The 19,557-nt window shown below is 39.7% G+C and overlaps 1 protein-coding gene across 1 annotated transcript; it reads right to left on the bottom strand.

Moving 5' to 3' along the window:
* Window positions 1-3,607: 3,607 nt before the first annotated feature.
* On the bottom strand, window positions 3,608-5,003 carry LOC125461901 (homeobox protein HMX3-A-like). The gene is made up of 2 exons (XM_048551250.2): window positions 4,465-5,003; window positions 3,608-4,365 (listed from the first exon to the last, which is right to left on the bottom strand). Exons 1-2 carry the CDS (start codon window positions 4,757-4,759, stop codon window positions 3,761-3,763), a joined length of 900 nt encoding a protein of 299 aa, XP_048407207.1. The 5' UTR covers window positions 4,760-5,003; the 3' UTR covers window positions 3,608-3,760.
* Window positions 5,004-19,557: the final 14,554 nt, after the last annotated feature.

Raw genomic sequence — 19,557 nt, 5'->3', positions numbered from 1 at the left:
AGCCGCAGGCCGCCGAAGCTGAACTGAGCTCAGCACATATGATCTGCATGGTGGTTCTGAATCCTGTTTTGGGGGAGTGATGGAAAGGTTATATCTGTTTGGAATTGTTGTTGTGTTGGCTATACAAAAGTTCACTGTATTTTGCACCAAATAAAAGAAATACATGTGTGTATAAGGTACAAACATGACAGCGGCATGTCTGCAGCCATGTTTACTGATTTGAGCAGGGATGACGATGCATCAAACAAAAGCAGAGATTTTGAAACCGGAACGTTTAAGTGCAAAGCAGCGACTGTTCACATTCATGATAAGCCTTTGTACATATTGTGCCCCTGATTTCTGACAAACCACTCTGTGTAACAAAAACGATCCTTTTTCTATATGCAAGCCAATGCGTTCAAAGTATAGCTTTAAAACATAACTGTTGTTCATATTTAGCATAAATATATAAGCTGCATTTTTTTAACATTATAACGACGGTTGCTTAAGCCTTGCCTAAATAATTATTCACATGCTTAGTGGGCATGAAACAAGCTTCAAGCACTCTTATGTTCTCTTAAAAGTAAAGTTCTGCCGAATAACGGAACAGCTGGTGTTCATATAACAGCGATTCTTGGATAACCATTGTGGTAAAGGTGCAAAGGCTTCTTAGCTACATGTTCTGAGCAGGATGATTTCATTGATGCTGGTTTGTGGAAGTGATATTCAGAAGGTATTTTGCAACGCAATTTTCGCGCAATGGTAGTTGTGTGCCAATGAATTTAAACATCGAGAGAGAAAATTATTAAGTGGGGGTGATGAGGAGTAACATTAGTGGCTAAGATAGCGCTGATGAGAAGCTTTCTATAACATAAGCCAAGAAGATAAATTAAAGAAAGGCCTGAACAAGAAACGAGTCTACATTTTTCTGTCAAGTATTTTATTTTGGATCAGTGACATTGTAGTGCCAATGACATAAGAACGAGAATGGAAAGAAACCGATTCTTTTCCCGAAATTGTATGGAAAGTTTGAAGAAATGCCAGTCTACTGTTGTGAATACAACCTGAAAAACTGAAATGCACCCGAGTAGAAAGAACTTAGTAACCGTGAAGCGACAAAATTACTAAAGTAATAATATAATAATTTTGAAGAGGGTGGATTGCTGCAAAGCGTAAATCTTCCATATGGACTTATAGTTAATTGATTTTAGCTCTATTTAAAATAATCGCATGATCAAAACTGTGATTGTATTTCATTATATTTCCACACGGTCTTAATTAACAAATAGATAGTAGTTCTACATAAATATAGAATCCAATGAAAGAGGGCGCGTGGGGTGGATCACGCAAAGACAAAAATATCCAACAATTGACTTTTAAATTCTTTTATTTCAAGTTAAATTGAATTGAATTGGCGTGAAACAGGTTTCCACAGGTTGGTAATGATTCAGTAGAACACAGTTACTGTATCAGTAAAGCAGCATCAGTAACAGGGCACCACGTCTTTCTCGTAGAAGAGCGTCTGCAAGAAAATGCTTCACAACTTGATCAATTCTAAAATGCTATCAACGTGCAAGATATTATGTATAACCTTGTTTTTATCGGCCAGTTCTTGATAGAGCGTAGATTAGGTTGGACGAAGTAATTTTAGGACACTCAATATAAAGTAAAAGTACTTTTGTATATTTGCAGTCGCTGCTTTTTGTTGATTAAACGGTTGAATGTTTGCTGTATAAACCTCCTAAAAAGTTCGTGCTGACACTGTTGTCATAAAGTTAGTATCGCCAACAATACAAGGCCCAATTTTGTTGTTACTTCATACAAGGAGCGACATATTTTGGCTTCTGTGTTGTGTTTATTTTCAGCCACGGTGCATAACAAATTAAAACACAATCAAAGGCGCAGAGCCTCCTTTTAGCGCTCTGACACTTGTGAATCATCTGACAGCTCTGTTGACAGCTTTCACGCGATAAACCAACAGCAATGCTATCTGAAAATCAGAACACGACGCTGCTGGTTTCTTGGACGTCAACCATAAAAATATACACGGAATAACCTCGAGTTGTTCATCTGTAAAGGACTTTAACTGTGACCTTCTGTAAAAATGGGAATGGTTAAGATATATTATCAGTATACAAGAACCGGCACATATCTGTGCGTTCAATAGTTTACTGAAAGCAGTTGGTCTGTACTTGATCAAGCAACGGCATTTGATCAGTTTAAAGCTCTCATTTAAAAGACCTCGTACATGTAGCAGTTTCACTTAATAATAAAGAACTGTCATTTAGCGTTAAGTTTTATTATTTAATTATTAAATAGATTCATTTCCGGTCTGTGAACAACCACTTACCAGGTGAAATGCACCGTGACGGACCTCTCCAGCTACTGCGAAATATATCTACAGGTTATAGCTGTTATTTGTAAATAGTCGCAGCGTAGCAAACTCTTGGAGAATCAATCAGTCCTCCCAATATTCTTCATTGTCAATTAAAGGGGCTTTTGAAAAATAAAGTTTTGTTTGGTTTTACAGCACTTTCCTAAGTTATGTTACAGTTAGTTTAATTAAACCCTGTCTGAGATTTCAATGCTACATTGCCAGTGAAGGGAGACATTTAGATGTGATTGTTTTGCGAAATGTGGCTCACCAAATAAACGAGAACCTCTCACTACACCGAACATGGAATAGAATACACCCTGTATCAGATAATCGCTGGCTAAGAATGCTTCAGAATAATTATATAAAAGCTGAGGTGGGATTTCTTCTGTCAAGTGGAATAACGTATTCCCCAGATTGGGTACCCATAGTGTAAAATATCCATCCAGCTCGTTTCCCGCTAAATAATTATGTCCGCAAGCATGGACGCCATAAGAATTTACTTCTCAGCAAATATCGTGTCGTTTTTGGCTGCTAGTGTTGTTAGTCATAATTTATTAGCAAAACAGCATCTCCCTGTTTCTTGAGTTAATGTTTGTACGAAACTACACATTTTAGCAACAAGGACTGCTTATATTTTATTTTAGTTCACAACAAGTCTGTTCAACAAAATTCAGCATTACAATATCAAAAACGCAAGTATTTTATTTCATTTTTCGTCTAAAACATACAGAACACGCATTATTATCGCAGTAAATACCTATGTTACATCTGGTGAAATAATCAGAAATAATAAACGGAACAGTAATATTTGAAAAAAATTAGAAATTTTATCTTTTGACCTCTGTCAATAAATTTACAATCCAGGTAAATTAACATACGTTGTCACCACGTAAACGATACATTTATTAAATAAATAAAAAGAACCTTAAATATTTTTTGATTGTCCTTCAGTTAAAGCGCCTTGAACATTACAAATTTGATAGCGTTCAGAATCGCTACTCGTCACACGTTATTCCAGTTTAGACCAATATAAATTGGGTTTCAACTTGCAATGATTTTTCCGTAAACTCCAAAACAGTGCTTTAACTTCTATAGTACAATATTGCACAGATACGTGAAACCATAATAAGGAACAACATTTTCACCACTCCTTTTAAGTACTTACAAAAAGACATTTACAGCAGATCCTCTCAAAACTACATGGCTTGATCTTACAAAAAAGAATTGGTCAAATAAAATGAGAGTAATTGATAAATTCAGACTGGCCTTTAAAGGGGTACAGCTGAAGTTAAACGATGTTAGCAATGTAGACATTTATATCTGGTCTTCTTGTGATTCGTTGCTTCAAAACTACAATGTCTAATCTTACAAAAAAGTAATAACAAGTTAAATATTAAAATAAAATCACACTGGCCGCAGGAGGGGTACGGATGTGACTACAGGATGTGAGTAATAGGCTGGATGTGGGAATGTTAGTAAAGGCTGGGTGACTGGTGCGTTACCAGGGCTCCCAGACTCCGAAGCCGAGTTCTCATGGTACAAGATAGGCACCCGAACTATCCTTTGGGCCGCGTGGCTCATGTTGGCCGCTTCCAGTTCGGCAGCCAGCTGCCTTTTCCACTTATTCCGGCGGTTCTGGAACCAGATCTTCACCTGGGTCTCAGTCAGGTGGAGAGAGGCGGCGAGCCCCGCTCTCTCTGAGCTGCTCAGGTAACGCTTCATGTCGAAGGTCGACTCCAGCTGGAAAACCTGACTCCTCGAGAAAACTGTGCGAGTTTTCTTCTTCCTACACGGCTTTCTCTCGGGACTTTCGGCTCTCTTTTTCCAGTCCTCGCTGTTATTATCTTCCTTCTTTTGTTCCTCCGCGTCGCTCGATTCCTCCAGTACGATCTCTTCCAGGCTTTTGGTGTCTTCCTTTTCTTTGCCGTCCGGCTCAATTTTGAGGGCCGGCTCGGGAGAGTCTCTGTCCGGAGAGGAGTCTCGGGCACATCCGCTGCTTTTCTCAACAGCTAGCAGGATAGAAAAGCACTGGCATTAGACATGCTGCAGGCCACAGCTATAAGAAGACAGGACAATCAGAAAGAAGACCGTGCTTAAAGATCACTTACCTTCCGTCCGCGGGAGATGCACCCCTGATGTGAGTGTGCAGGGGTACCACCAGGCGGGGGACCTCTCCAGATAGTGCGCCGGCAAAGCAAATCTCTGCGCTGGGAGTTCAAACCTGGGGAAGCCGGGCTCCCTGCAGTGAGGTAAGGAGAAAGTCGTGCCCTCGACCACCCCTTTCACTGCCGACAGCAAAGTCTTGGGCTTCGACGGCTTTCGATCACAGTTCAGCAGGTTTTTGATGGAGAAGGAGGACTCTTTAGGCTGGATGGGATTCTCCTGCGCTGCTGTCTCGGGCATGGCTGTTTGACTCCGAGCAGTCACTGCAGGCACCGTGCGGAGGCTCGGGCAAGAAAGCGGACTGCGTTGTTCAGAATCCCGGGAGTTCAGAAAAACGCACCAAACTTTTGCATGTGGGGACAGTGGAACTCCACACCAATTTGCAACAGAGTCGGAGGCATTCAGCCTCAATCTGGCGCCAGATGATAATGATGAAATAAAAATGTCATACAAGTTAAATGCAGAAAGTATACGGCGATTGGGCACGCACAATGGCAAATAGGATTATCGAAGGAAAAAAAAGAATGGCATGTAATGAGTCCACCTCCCTATACTTTGCGCTTCGCTTAAGGCTATAAGAGCTCGCCTGTTATTGGCTTTATATAGTCCAATTAGGCAGCAAATGAGGACGAGACTAATACCACAAAAGAAACTCGTCCTGTAAACCACCACTAGACGAGCAGTAGGCAAATGACTTACTCCTGTCCATTGGCACAAAACGCTGCTTCATTTCCATCTGGAGGGGAAATTTGTTTAAAGTGCCCAGGCTTTTCCTCCTCTGTCACTTTGAGCGCCTCAAGCCTTGGTTTGTGCCCATTGAGGCAGCGCATTTTACAATGAGAAAACAAAACAACCTGGTTTCTATAAATTGGTTACTTTCCAGGCTTTGTACTCATTTAAAGGCTAGTTTCTATCTTGGCTGGATGGTGTAATAACACAAAATAAAGCTACTGCGCCTACGAAGCGGCCAGATTCGCAAAGAGGTGTAGGCAGTATTCCATGCGGTTTTGAAAAGAGACGTTCAGTTTGTGAGGTTTTCGTGATAAAGTGTTATATGCCAGGGATATATGGCACATTAAAACGCGATTTTATGAAGTGTAGCACTGCAAGAAATAGCAATAATTTTATTATGGAAGCAAGCCCAATTTGTATATGAAGATTTATAAGTAGAACGGATATGCTGTGACCTCAGATTGAAGCTGAATTTCGCATATGTCATTTTAATGTTATATTGTATTTCTCATGAGTTCATTTAATAGAGACAAACCATTTCCACTGTTTGCCTGGCTTTAACCTCCACTTCGCCAGCCCCCCTCCACCCCCCACACAAATATCTCGACTTGCTTGCGCACATTTACTTCCTAAAATACAAGCAGAAAGGATTGTAATATTTTTTCAAGCATTATTTCTGGCAAAGCTTATAACCCAATGGAAACAAAACAAAACGTTACAACGTTAATTTAGTAGAAGAGTTGAAGAAGGTGACATATCCTGTCAGTAAACGGGAACAATTTTATATTGAGCTACCACTTAGATATAACATTTAGTTTTGGTGAATGTCAACTGAGGACTGCCTGTTTTGATTATTATTATTCTAATTTATACAGCTGCAAATCTCACGACAGACCTTTCATTCTACACAGCGCGCCAACTCGGTTTGGCTAACGACATAACAGGGTTTTGTATGGGAATTCGATTGTATTTGCTTTGAAAGCTTTAATTAAGGATTTCATTTAGTTTATCTACATTTTCATATTACACATGCGTTTCCTTTACGTTAACCGTGAATACAGCACTGTTTGTATTCTTACATATTTACATAATGTTCCAGAACTGTAAGCAGATACATGTCGTCAATTTGCAGTTTGGCCCGAGAGTATATAATAGAAAATGATTGCTACAGCCCAGCTTTTATCTATAATTCAGATAATTTATAGCACTGACGAACATGCCAACACATTGGGATGGGTGAGTGTCGAAATTGAAATACCCATCATCATTCTCCGCATATAATTTGCAACCTACAGCCTTTGCTGTTTACTCAATATTACATTTCGTTTCATTTGGTTGAGTGATAATGTGCATACCTTAGTGCCATTCCACAGATTACTAGGCTGTATCTTACTGCAAACGGCCAGACTAGTGTACCAGGTATTTGCCGTTGACTCTTGCATTTAGTTAGTGGCATCTACAATTCGACAACGTTTTATCTTTCAACACCTGTTACAATTATATCATTGTCCATTCTGATAGACGCAAATTAAGCAATACTACACGCCATGATACCCAGAAAACATTTACTCAAATCTGTTGGGAAAATGAATCATGGGTGCACCACTTTATATATCAAAATACATGTTAACGATTATACAGGGCAGTAAAGGTAGCTGCTGCAAAGATAATTACAACTACAATGCAATACCCCACGGGCTGCAGCATAATTCATGATTTGCATTTACAATTAATTTGTCTTTCAAAGAGAGAATCACCTGCACGCACAGACGGACTGTTGTGTTTATAGTCATTGTAAAAAGGACAGGACTTACTTCTAAAGTTCGAACCTCATTACGCCAACGCTATAAAGCTCCTTTGTTCTACAATATTGCATATTTGCCTGAGAACTGAAATATAGTCAAGCAGACTGAACGCGATTGTTTGGAAGATTCTATGCGGCGGGGGGGGGGGGGGTGTTGCTGCAAGATGGGTGGCAAACCAGTTGGTTGTTTAAAGGTACCTGCTGAATGATCGTATACATATGTGTAATATCCATAGGTTACTCAAATGGAAAGCAATGTATATTGTCTCTTTCAGACAAATCTAAAATAGGCGCCTTCAAAAGGATCATGCAATGGATGAAGTTGTGGAAGAATGATCCAAATAATGTTCGAAGTAGGACTTTTAAATGAAATGTGAATACGTTTGGAGTTTCTTCTGATCGATGCCTTCCTAGATTAGAAATAGAATTAGTCGATTATAACTTTTGAACACCGCAGTTCCTCATTCAAAATTCGGCCACTAGCACCACTCCCAGAAAGGTTTGACATCAAAACATGAATCTCAGTTTGTGTAGGCACATGCAGGTGACTTGCGCAGATTTTCCTTAGAATCAGCCAAGTAACACATTTAGCCTTTGTTATCCTTTGGGAACTTTTCTATCGTCTCTTTATATTATAGTTGAATTAATTTTCATGTTGATAGGAAGTAGATAGGATGCAACACCATTAATTACATTAACAACAATCAATGTGTGATAGGGTCAGGCTAATTGATACAATTATGTGAAATAACCAGTGATAATGAAACTAAAATCGGAATGCCCTTATGTGTAACGAATGCCATAATTTCTATAACAATTTACAGTTTTTGCAGACCAACAAGCGAGTCTAGTTTAAAGTTTTAATGCAAATGGTCCAGCAACTTTAATACATTTGAGATGCTAAAGATTTTTAAAAATCTTATTCTTATCATATTCACCTGCACTATCTAGTCCTCGCTTTCTTAGATTCCATGTCCTCATCGTTCATCATGTCTTTAATACTTTAAATATCTTATTAGTGAATTATCTTATCAGATGTTTGGAACAGTGCTGTGATATCAGATGGCTCAAGTAGAGTATATAATAGCTGTTTTACGCTTTCAAAGGCCATAAATACAACATTATGCTTCTCTTTGTCAGTTTGGCAGTGGTAAACAGATTAACAGCAATGTAAGTAGTACCTTGGAAGATACATGCATATATTATGAAAGACTGGTGATTGAGATAAAAGGCTGCTCTCACGAGACAGGTAAATGTTCATTTATGATACTTTGAATCACCCGGACTCCTGAATATATTTTAATGATTCAATTGATGAAGTCTCTGTACTTTTCTTCCACCACATATTACTTAGATGAATTCGTTCCCTTCCTCATTTAGCAAAGCACTATTCAAATATAAGGATAATACAGAGATTCCCAAATTACACCAAAGTCTTCTATTTGAAAATAAGGTTCATAAGTGTTGTCGACGAAGCCACAATAAATTCACGTATAGACCAGAATTCTGCAATCATCAGTGTACTGCAAACCAAAAAGTTAGACAAAATTTACAGTGACTTTTCTAGAACTCGGCTAAACGTTTGGGGCTTGGGTATAAAATCGTGAACATCATTCAAGTGAATGAACTGGATATTTATTATTAAATATGATACAAATATTGCAGCAGTACTCAATCCATAAATTAGACAGTCATGCTTAAAAGCATCATTAACAGACTTTGATTCAGCTTCGTTTTGAATGCGGCAATCAGTGGTTAGAACAAACTATTGGACATCTAATTTGGACGATGTGTTTCTTTTCACACGGCCAGCTTATTAATTACATGACTTTCACTAAAGGAATGCATTGTTCTCTCTGATGCTGCTTGGAGATCATCTTCGTCCCTCTATTGTGTTACACACTGATCTTTTTTGCTGCTAATCATTTCCCTTCAGGTTATGAGAAGACAGATCAGAGAGGTACACCTTTAGAGGTCTTAAAACAACCCCTGAGGAGAAGACATCAGAAACCGCGAACATGTCCATCAGGGCAGTCAATCTCTCTGACAGCAGATACTTATCATCAGGGAGCTCCTTTGTAATATGAAGTCTTGAAACAAGAGATAAACGAGCTGCTTGATACTTAGGTGTTGTCCCTGAATGTGGAAGGCTTATATCGTTTTAGAGAATGATTCTTTTTTCCCTCTTGTTTTTCAGTTTCTTCTTTAAAAGATGACAATCATGTCACTAGACAAAAACAGAAGGAAGCCAAAGGCAATTAACCTTTTGTCTGCTGCAGAAAGAGCAGTGAGAGTTTGAAACCACACTTCGGAATTCTATTTTTCGTCGGTGTCGTGTGAGCAGGGTTATCTCGGCGAAACTCTGCCGTTTGGCATACGTTCTTTCATGACTAGGGGATAAGTTACTTCTTGTGGCAGGAAACAGAGCAGTTTAGTGGGGAAATACACCATTAATTCTCGGAGTTTAAAGTTATGTCATGAATGTTAAACCCTTAACTTTCCTCATCTGGTTGATGAAGCCATTCACGAAGGTTGTGTTCAGGAACAAGTTCCCGTCACTTTTGGCGAAGAAATACGACAGATGGAGGGCTTGAGTGATTCACAATTAACACAGGGGTTGTGTGCTGAACGTTTTTTGTACAGCACCCCCTGTTGATAAATATGATCCTTATCACCAGTACTTTGCAGGTCAACCACACGTATTTTGCTATTCTATTTGGAACAGCAAAACCTGGTGTACATTCTTTCAGTTTTGTTGGAGTTGGGAGCTATAAGAATAAAAGCATGTCTGGCATTAGCCGAAAGAAGACTTTCAGAATCGTATCTGAAAACCAAAAGCAAAGTTTGTGAAAATCTGAGAAAGCAGTGTTTATGAAACTGAAAGGTGCTGGATTTGCCATTTCCTAGGGATCGTTGCTTGTATTGGACTTGTTTTCCTTACATAAATCTAGTTCTTAATGTAACGTTCGGGTTAATTCCAAGACTCGAGACGAGCCGGTAATCACTGAATTCGGGGCTGATTTACATGGAGCACATGATTCTAATAGATTCTTGACAACATATATGTGAACTGACGATATTGATTCAAAGCGATCCCGATGGAAATTGGAATCCTTTTCCAGCTCAATAGTAACAATGAACGAAAATGAGACCTGTATTTTTAAACTTGAGAGTCATTACAAACGCTCAGGAAGAAAAGAGGGAGTGAAATCAGAAACCTTTCTTTATAATTCCTCTGATGAAATGTTAGCTACTTCGGATTGTTTTTACGCAGTGTCAGGAAATTACTTACAAAAAAAAGAAGGCACTTCAAAATTTTATGTTCAGCACCCTTTAGCTGCTTTCAACATAATGGGCATGAAAGCTAGAAGGGACCCCATAAAAAGCTGACACAAATTTAAACGTGAATGAATCGATCAACAATCCGCGAAAGAAATATAATTTTAGATGCATTTCAAATCAACTGGTTTGATTTTGGGGTGTATATGTGTACGTGTGGTGGTGGCGGGGGGCTTGGGGCGTGTCGGGGTGATCAATGAAGGCCTAATTTGTTCAGAAGGCTTTTAAAAAGAAACGTTGTAAGCAAACATATTTGTAAATACGCAGAATTGTTTGTTTACACATGTCCAGATTAAGAACCCAGTGGAGAGAGAGAGAGAGAGAGAGGGAAATCCTTGGTTTACTCGCCCTTTTTATGATTGCTTGAATAGGTTGTTAGAACTCAAACTAGACTTGGTGTCAGAAATAGGGAGTAAGCATTGCAGACCTGAGGCAAAAACAGACGGTTAGAAGTACACAGCAATCCAATGTGAGCCGTAGGCATTTATAGTTGTCTCTGATTTGGTACAAACTGGTTCCATCCTACATTTACTCAGCTGCTAGACGCATCAGCAGCTGGGTTTAAATTGTGTACGCCATTTGATTTTCTGTCTTACACATTGTATTAAAATGTAGAAGTTATTATGATTTAGTCTCGAGGTCTGAACATTACCAAATTGAATATTTACTGTGCAGATCAGGCTGATATCAGGAGCACAACAATATATTGCCAAACCAATCGTCGTTCTTCGATAATTGTGACGGTGGAGTTCCAGTACTTTACCCAGGCTATTTAACATTTTAAACATTGTATTGTTGTTAAATCCTTTGCACAGTGTTGCATGAAAACATCAGTAACACAAACATTAATTTCTTCTGGATTGCCTGGTAAGTTAAACATTAAAAAAAACACCCGAACGCCAAAGTAGATCAGAGTCTTGGAAGAAAAGGCAGAACTGGAATGACATAGACAGTAACAATAACGTGTCGGCAAATGCAAAGTTAAATGCGAATAATTCCGTGCTGCAATATTCATCACTATAATTAGAGCACTTCAGGAATGCCATCAGTATCAATGCCATAATTCCTTCATTGGCAAAAAGGCAATGTCCGATCAAAACAATTTCGAGGTTGTGTGAATAATTAAATATTATTGTATTATCGCGCTCGGTCATGATGAATGCTCCAAGTGAAAGCTCTGAATCATGATAAGGTTGGGGAATGCGTAACAGAGAAAATGCTAACTTCACCTCTGTTCTAAATAATTTATCCAAACGAACGTTCAGTGGCTCATTGGCATCTAATATTGGAGTCGTCGTTCATTGTTAAGACCTGGTTTAGGCCGGAGAGAATATAATTCAGATTTAGTTACAGAGATAGCGTGAGTTATTCATTCAGTGTTGGGACCCCAACAGATCGCTCCACTCAATATGGCAGTAAACGGACGCAGGCGTTGTGACAAAAACAGAAATTGCCAGAGAAACTCTGCAGGTCTGGCAGCGTCTGGCAGAGAAAGCAGAGTTAACCTTTCAGTTCCAGTGATCTTTCCTCAGACATTGTGATAATGATTGCCACATTTTTTGCACCAACAATGTTAGTGCGTTTGATTTCAGGCTCGATTTGCAGTAGAATCAGCCCAGAAGCGAACCAACATTTCATATTGGGACTGTTATTTTTCTCCCTCTGCGGTTACACTTGGACACGATAGTTTGACCGATTGACGTTCGTTTTTTTTAAAAAGTTCTTGAAGTGCATGTTCCTGATTAACAAGGCGAGGAAAGGCATGTTACGAAAATGTTCAAGGAAGACATTGACTAAAATAGAGTAATGCAGTGTTTCTATATACAACAGCATGTGCATCTACCGCTCGATCTATCCGATGTGTTTGCCTAAAACAAAGGCAACAGTTACGCAGGGTATCACCAAACATTTAATACAAGCTATTAATATCTTACTTGCTAGCTTTCTCTTAATCAGAAATCTAACCGGACCCCGCCAGGCCCCAATTCTGTAAATCAAAATGTTATTCCTGTGCCCATTGACCTGATGCCAAGGACCCTTATTGATTAATCTTTAAAAGGATTTCGAGGGGGAAAAATACCACTTGGAAAGCAGTGAATTTCGGATTCTATTAAAACTGCAAGTGTATGAACCCGACTTTACAGCATAAATTCAGATGTCCAAAAACGTGCAGTATAGAGCTGGCTGAGTAAGTGCGTGTGACTCTGAAATCATTATTGTGGTGGGGAGCAATGCAAAACCGTCCTCTCTAATGCATAACGTTAACAGAATTTCGTTAGTTGCTAGAAACTGCGGATTTCCATTCAATATTATAAGGGCTGGCTCCAATTAAGTACAATCCTGGGCAAAAAGACCTCAATGTTGTTTTAGTCCAGACATGTTCCATTGAAATTAGGAGGTCCAGATGAATTCATACAACACAGATGCATATGATTTATGGCATAAAGCGCATAATTTAAAAAAGGATAAAATATTTAACTAAAGTTAAATAGAACATTTACTCAATTTAATTATAGAACTGCAGATTCTCTTCAGCTATTCATATTTAAATGCTAAGCACAGGCAGCGCGTTATTACTTTTTGAAATTTGCCTGTTTAATATTAAAATCAATAATAAGTATTTGTTCGTTGTCTCACATTAAGTGTTGGGGGAGAAAAGGCTGTAACCGGCGTGGCTTAAAAAAAGCATCGCTGTTATCTTTACTTTTTAACCCTGCGTCTGTTTATTAAGCCGAGAAATGACAGTAAAACATTTTACCCGTGGCCCCTGATCTTACTCCTTTCTCAGAAATCTTCATTGCCAAACTGAGTAATTATCCAGCATTATCGAAATGATAAGCACAGTTCCTACTGCTGAATGAAGCCTGTGTCAACATTATTCTGACAATTATGGAAATTGGTATTCTTGTAGTCTATTTTGCCTCGAATTCTTCAAGGCACAGGGCGTAGAGAAAAGAAACAACACGGCAACAATCGGTCAACATGTTTCTTTCAATTAAATTCGCCCACATTCTAATCAATTAGTTCACCGCCCTCAACAAATGCCCACAATCCATTCGAAACTTCATCAGTGTCTGTGAACCTGAATTCCACCAAACACTAGACTGCCAGAGTAGGGAAGAAAAGTGATTTCTGTTTTTAGAATTCGCAGCGAAAAGACGAGAACAGCCCTGGGTTCCTCAACACTTCTGAAAAGATATACACCGCGCACCGACACCAGTTGATGGCGCTACAATTCCCTGCATCAGGTTGCATCTTAGTTAGTTGATTTTATCTTATGCATGAAATGAGTACAAATTACAAAAAAAAACAATTTGGGGAACTTCAAGTGCCAGCACTGTCATCCGTATTTAGTCTAATGCGCCAAATTTCTCTTGACTGTATACGGTATGATGAAGAGCCAAATGGCCTACTCCTCTTCCTATTTCCTATGTTTCAAACATGCCCTATGAGATGTCACGGTTATTGTCTCCTCGATCGAGCTGTCGCTCAGAATTGTCATTTCCTGTTCGTTTATTGCTGCCTTTAATGGTGCTTTTATTTTGCTGAATTTTGGTGGCGAGAAACTGGCTGATGGATGGGTTCGAGCCATAAAATGGTGAGCAAGATAAGTGAATACGAACAGCGGACACTGAGGCCCTGCTGGGTTCATGATTATCCATTGACACTAAATCAATTTATTCACGCTGTCCACTCAGTAACTCCTTCCAGATGTTTGCCAAGTGAATATATCAGTGACCATTGTTTAACCAAAAGAAAAATGAAACTGACACACGCACACACACACACACACAAAGATGCTGGTGTAAATTTCTGATAACTTCATCCGAGAATTTAGTTTTCAGTTCTTCTCTCCCCAAAGGTAACAATGATGGTTGTGCAATGAGGTCACCTCCTCACCCAAAGAGCCAGTGGTTATTCTTCCGGGTCTGGGTGGAATGCTGTGAGAGTCAGTGTGGACTAGTTGGGCTGAAGGGCCTGCTTCTACACTATATGGAGTCTAAGTTCTAAGTTCTAATACTGGAAGGGCTCAGCAGGCTTGGCAGCGTCTGTGGAGAAAGAAACAGTTACCATTTCAGGTGCGTGACCTTTCATCAGAACTCGGAAAAGTTAGAGATGGTTTTAATTAACGAGTGAAGATAGGGAAGAAGAACAAAAGGAAAGGTCTGTGATAAATTGGAATTAGGAAGAGTTACACGACAAAAAATGTTCATGGTGTAATGACAAGTGTGGAAAACGAATGCCTATTTCAGTGTGGAGTCATCTCAGGAGACTCAGATTCAAGAGCATTGCGGAGAAACAAAAATCTCTCTGTGAGACCTTATGGTATGCGAGCATCCAAAACAAGTGGAGGAAATTGATGACAAATTGATATCAATGGAAAATATAGAAAAGATTAGAGTCATTACCTATTTCATTGCAGCTTCTTTGATTATTAATGCAGGTGTACTGTAACTTTTAATTTTTGAATGTAAAAATCATTATGTTTTCAATAGAAAGGCATATGTTTAATGGCCTTTGTACTGTATGAACAGATCATCATCGAGAAAGGAAGGATTATAAAAACATACCAAGATATACTTACAGATGCACTAGTCTGAATTAATATTTAATTTTGAAGTGAAATTCAGTGCTGTGTTTTAAAAGAGACATTATTGTAATTGGGTAAGGACAGCAGAATACTCTTCTAATGAACTCTTATATTTTTAAACCAAACTTTCATTATAACAATTGCCTAAGGACTATTGAAGCTGAGCCTGAGTTATATATGTGAGCATCAACCACATCTGTGGACTAATTTAAAGAAAACTAAATCTGTTTCCTTTAAAATACTGACAATTAAAAAAGTATTTACAAAAGATAAATAAGAAAAAGGCAATTGCAGAGTAATGTCTGTAAGAGGAGTGAATTGCCAGAAATGAATTCTCAACCTGCAGGAGCAATGTATAAATGTAATTTGGTACAAACCTAGAATGGATTTCAGCCTGTACTGCCTATGCTTCTGTACTCAACCACAAGTGGTTTGCTGAACATGCAAACTGACAGAGGAACATCAGGCAGTGGTGTCCGACATCCTCAGTGGATGAGTGCAAATGATTGCGGAGTCCATCCAAGTTCTGTTTACTGTCATGGGTTGAGCATGTGAGCATTTCACTGTCTCAATGGAGAGGGTGGCAACCATTTTTGACACAAAGGTCTAATAGCACACTCAGTGACTACCAACCATGCAGTGGCACCTGCACTCCTGCACACCCATCAGTGATTAAACAAGAGAGGAATGAGGTACCACTACCTAATATCAGGTGCCCCTTCATCTTATGGAGACAGGGTCATGCCAGTAGGCATTCATGGCAAGGAGGGATGCCAGCCAAACTAGGAGATTCACCTCAGGATGCTCCCTGCATCTCTATTTTCCCTTTTCCAATGACCTCATTACCTTTAGTTAATTAGGCCGAGGAGAATGCATCTGCACCAGGAGAGAGACCCTGAACAGGCCAGGACCGTTAGGGCTTTGAGCAACCAAAGACCGACTGTCAAACACATCACAGTCTACCCAGCATATAACTGGGCAGGCTGCCTCCACCTCACTGGAGATGTCAGGCAACACCTTGACATATTGATTGGCATAGAATGATGATTTGAGGGTCCATGGCTAGTACAGAAATCCATTACATGTATCTGGCCTGCACTTCTCTAAATATATATTTGTGTGCATGTTGTAAGCTCATTACACCACCTGGCGATGACAAGATTGGCTAAACTGAAAGGGGTGGAGTACCTTCCCCATCAGAAGGTGATGCTGATGTTCCATTTGTCTGTCTCAATGGAGAGGGTGGCAACCATTTTTGACACAAAGCTCTAATAGCACACTCAGTGACTACCAACCATGCAGTGGCACCTGCACTCCTGCACACCCATCAGTGATTAAACAAGAGAGGAATGAGGCACCACTACCTAATATCAGGTGCCCCTTCATCTTATGGAGACAGGGTCATGCCAGTAGGCATTCATGGCAAGGAGGGATGCCAGCCAAACTAGGAGATCTCTCATTGTCTAACATCATCAGCAATGTGTGTGCTTAAAGTTGTTCTCAAATTTCAGCAAAACAAAGGGCTTTCATTTAAGGTTTTCAGTCAAGACTCACAAGACTGATTTCCAGGTCAGAGATCTTGCCTGTCAAAGTAAGAACTAGAAGCATGACATTGCAGAAAACATAGATTATCAGAGAATTATCACCAGGCTCTACAGGGTTAAAGGAGGAAGGATTTTTCTCTTGCCTGGGGTCTCCTTTGCCAGGCCAAACATCCTCAGAAGAAGAGATAGGCGATGCTCTGTTCAGGGGTTGAGAACTTTATTAATGTTTAGATTTGTCCAAATCACAGTAGGGGCAGTACTGATTGAGGGGTGTATCACAACAGTAGTCAGAGGTGAAATAACTAATGGATCATCCAATGAGGCTTTGTGGTTGAACTAAAAAATAAGAAGGGAATTGTGACACTTTGGCAGTTGTACTAAAAGGCCCCTAAATAGTCAACAGGAATTAGAGGAACAAATATGCAGGGAGATTGCAGAGACTTGCAGGAGAAATAGGGCTGTCATAGTGGGGAACTTTAATTTTTCTAACATAGACTGAGACTGCCATTGAGTTAAGGGCTTAGGTGGGGTGAAATTTGTTAAGCATGTTCAGGAAAATTTCCTCAAGTAGTATATAGAGGGTCCTACTCAAGAAGGAGCAAAACCTATTCTTCGGATATTGGGCAGTGCAGGTGACTGAAGTGACAGTGGGGGAGCACTTTGGGACCAGTGAGCATTGTTCTATTAATTTTAAAATAGTTATTGGGAAGGACAAAATTGGTCCACAGTTTCAAGTTCTAAATTTTGGCAAGGCAAATTTTGATGGAATTAGACAAGAACTTGCAGTGGTTGATTGCAATAGTTTGTTTGCAGGCAAAGGGACTTCTGGCAAGTGGAAGAACTTTAAAAGCATAATAACTCCAGTTCAAGGTCTATACATTTCTGTGAGGGTAAAAGGCAAGGTTGTCAACAGTAGGGAACCCTGGATGACAAGAGATGTTGAGGCTTTGACTAGAAAAAAAGGCTACATGGCTCAGGAACAGGCAACTGGGATCAAGGAAATCCCTGGTGGTATATGGGGTATACAGGAGGTTACTGAAGTAGGAAATCGAGAGGGCAAAAAGGGGGCATGAGATAGATTTGGCTGAGAAGATTAGGGTGAATCCAAAGAGATTCTTTAAGTATATTAAAGGAAAAAGAATAACTAGAGAGAGAATAGAACTCCTCAAGGACCAAAGCAGTCATGTATATGTGGAACCATTGGAGATGGGCAAGGTCCTCAGTGAATATTTCTCCTCTGTGCTTACTGTGGAGAAAAACATGAAGACTCGAGAACTTGGGGAATTTAATGACGATATCTTGGGGTCAGTCCATATAACATTAGAAGAGGTGTTAGAAGTATTAGAATGTATGAAGATGGATAAATCTCCGGGATCTGATCAGATATATCCAAGAACCCTGCAAGATGCTAGAGAAGAAATTGAGGGGGCCCTGGCTGATATATTTGCATCATTGTTAGCCGCAGGTGAGATCCCAGAAGACAGAAGGATAGCAAATGTGCTCTTATTCAAGAAGGGCTACAAAGAAAAACTTGGGAATTTTTGACCAGTATGCTTAAAATCTGTAGGAGGTATGTTACTTGAGATGATTCTGAGGGATAAGATATACATGCATTTAGAAAGGCAGGATTTGACTAGGAGTAGTCAGCATGGCTTCATGTGTGGGAGATCATGTCTCACAAATTTGTTAGTTTTTTGATGAAGTGACCAAGAAGGTTGATGAGTGTAGGGCAGTAGACATAGTCTATATGGATTTCAGTAAGGCCTTTGATAAGTTTGCACATAGGGGGCTGCCCTGGAAGTTCGATTGCATAAAATCAAGGGAGAGTTGGCAAATTGGGTACACAGTTGACTTGATGGTAGGAAGTAGAGTGTAATAATGGAAGGATGCTTATCCAGCTGGAGGCCTGTGACAAGTGGTGTGCCCCAGGGGTCGGTGCTGGGCCCATAGCTGATTATTATCTGTATCAATGATTTAGATGAGAATGTACAAGTCATGATTAGTAAATTTACAGATGACTCTCAGATCGGCAGTATCGTGGAGAGTGAGAAAGGTAATCAAAAACCGCAGCAGAATCTTGATCAGCTGGTGAACTGGGCTGAGAAATGGCAAATGGAGTTTAATATAGAGAAGTATGAGGTGTTCCATTTTGGAAATTCAAGTCAAGGTAGGATTTTCATGGTGAATGGTAGATGGGACAGAGGGACTTTGGAGTTCAGGTGCATGGTTCTCTGAAAATGAAGGTACAGGTAGACAGGGCAGTGAAGAAGGCTTTTGGCACACTGGCCTTCGTCAGTCAGGACATTAAATGATGAAGTTTGGAAGTTATGTTGCAATTGTATAGCACGTTAGTGGCCACACTGGGAGTATTGTGTTCAGTTTTGGTCACCTTACTATTGGAAGGATGTTATTAAACTAGAAACAGTGCAGAAGAAATTTACAAAGATGTTGCCAGGACTCAAGGGACTGAGTTATAAGGAGATGTTAGACAAGCTGGGTCTTTTTACTTCAAATGTAGGAGACTGAAACGGGATCTTACAGAAGTGTATGAGATCATGAGAGGCATGGATAGGGCGAATACACTCAGTCTTTTTCCCAGCATTGTGGAATTGAGCATTAGAGGGCATCAGTTTACAGTAAGAAAGGAAAGAATACATGGGAACCCGAGGGGCAACTTTTTTACATAGCGGTGGTACATATGCAGAATGATCTGCCAGCGAAAGTGGTTGAGGCGTGAACACTAATGACATTTAAAGGCATTTGGACAAAAAAACATGGATAGGAAAGGTTTAGAAGCATATGGGCCAAGTACAGGGAAATGGGGTTAGCTTGCATGGACATTTTGGACTGCATGGACCAGTTTGGGCTGAAGGGCCTGTCTCCATGCTAAACGACTATGTGACTCAATGACTCTTTATAATGGCAGATTCTCTGTAATTTCAATGGTAAAGCCAAGGAAACATTCACCAAATTAAGAATGCACCAATTAATTAAACCAGCAAAATGAGACAGTTCTGAACCAATATTT

The sequence above is a fragment of the Stegostoma tigrinum genome, chromosome 20 (genome assembly GCF_030684315.1).
Source record: "Stegostoma tigrinum isolate sSteTig4 chromosome 20, sSteTig4.hap1, whole genome shotgun sequence".
NCBI classification, from domain to species: domain Eukaryota; kingdom Metazoa; phylum Chordata; class Chondrichthyes; order Orectolobiformes; family Stegostomatidae; genus Stegostoma; species Stegostoma tigrinum.
This window is presented reverse-complemented; position numbering and strand designations above follow the sequence as displayed.

What these genes read in the sequence shown, in the direction of transcription:
- LOC125461901 (XM_048551250.2), bottom strand. Translation starts at nt 4,759, where the DNA reads ATGCCCGAGACAGCAGCGCAGGAGAATCCCATCCAGCCTAAAGAGTCC. An exon ending in GCATCTCCCGCGGACGGAAG is followed by an intron (nt 4,366 to 4,464) that starts GTAAGTGATCTT and finishes CTATCCTGCTAG; the next exon opens with CTGTTGAGAAAAGCAGCGGA.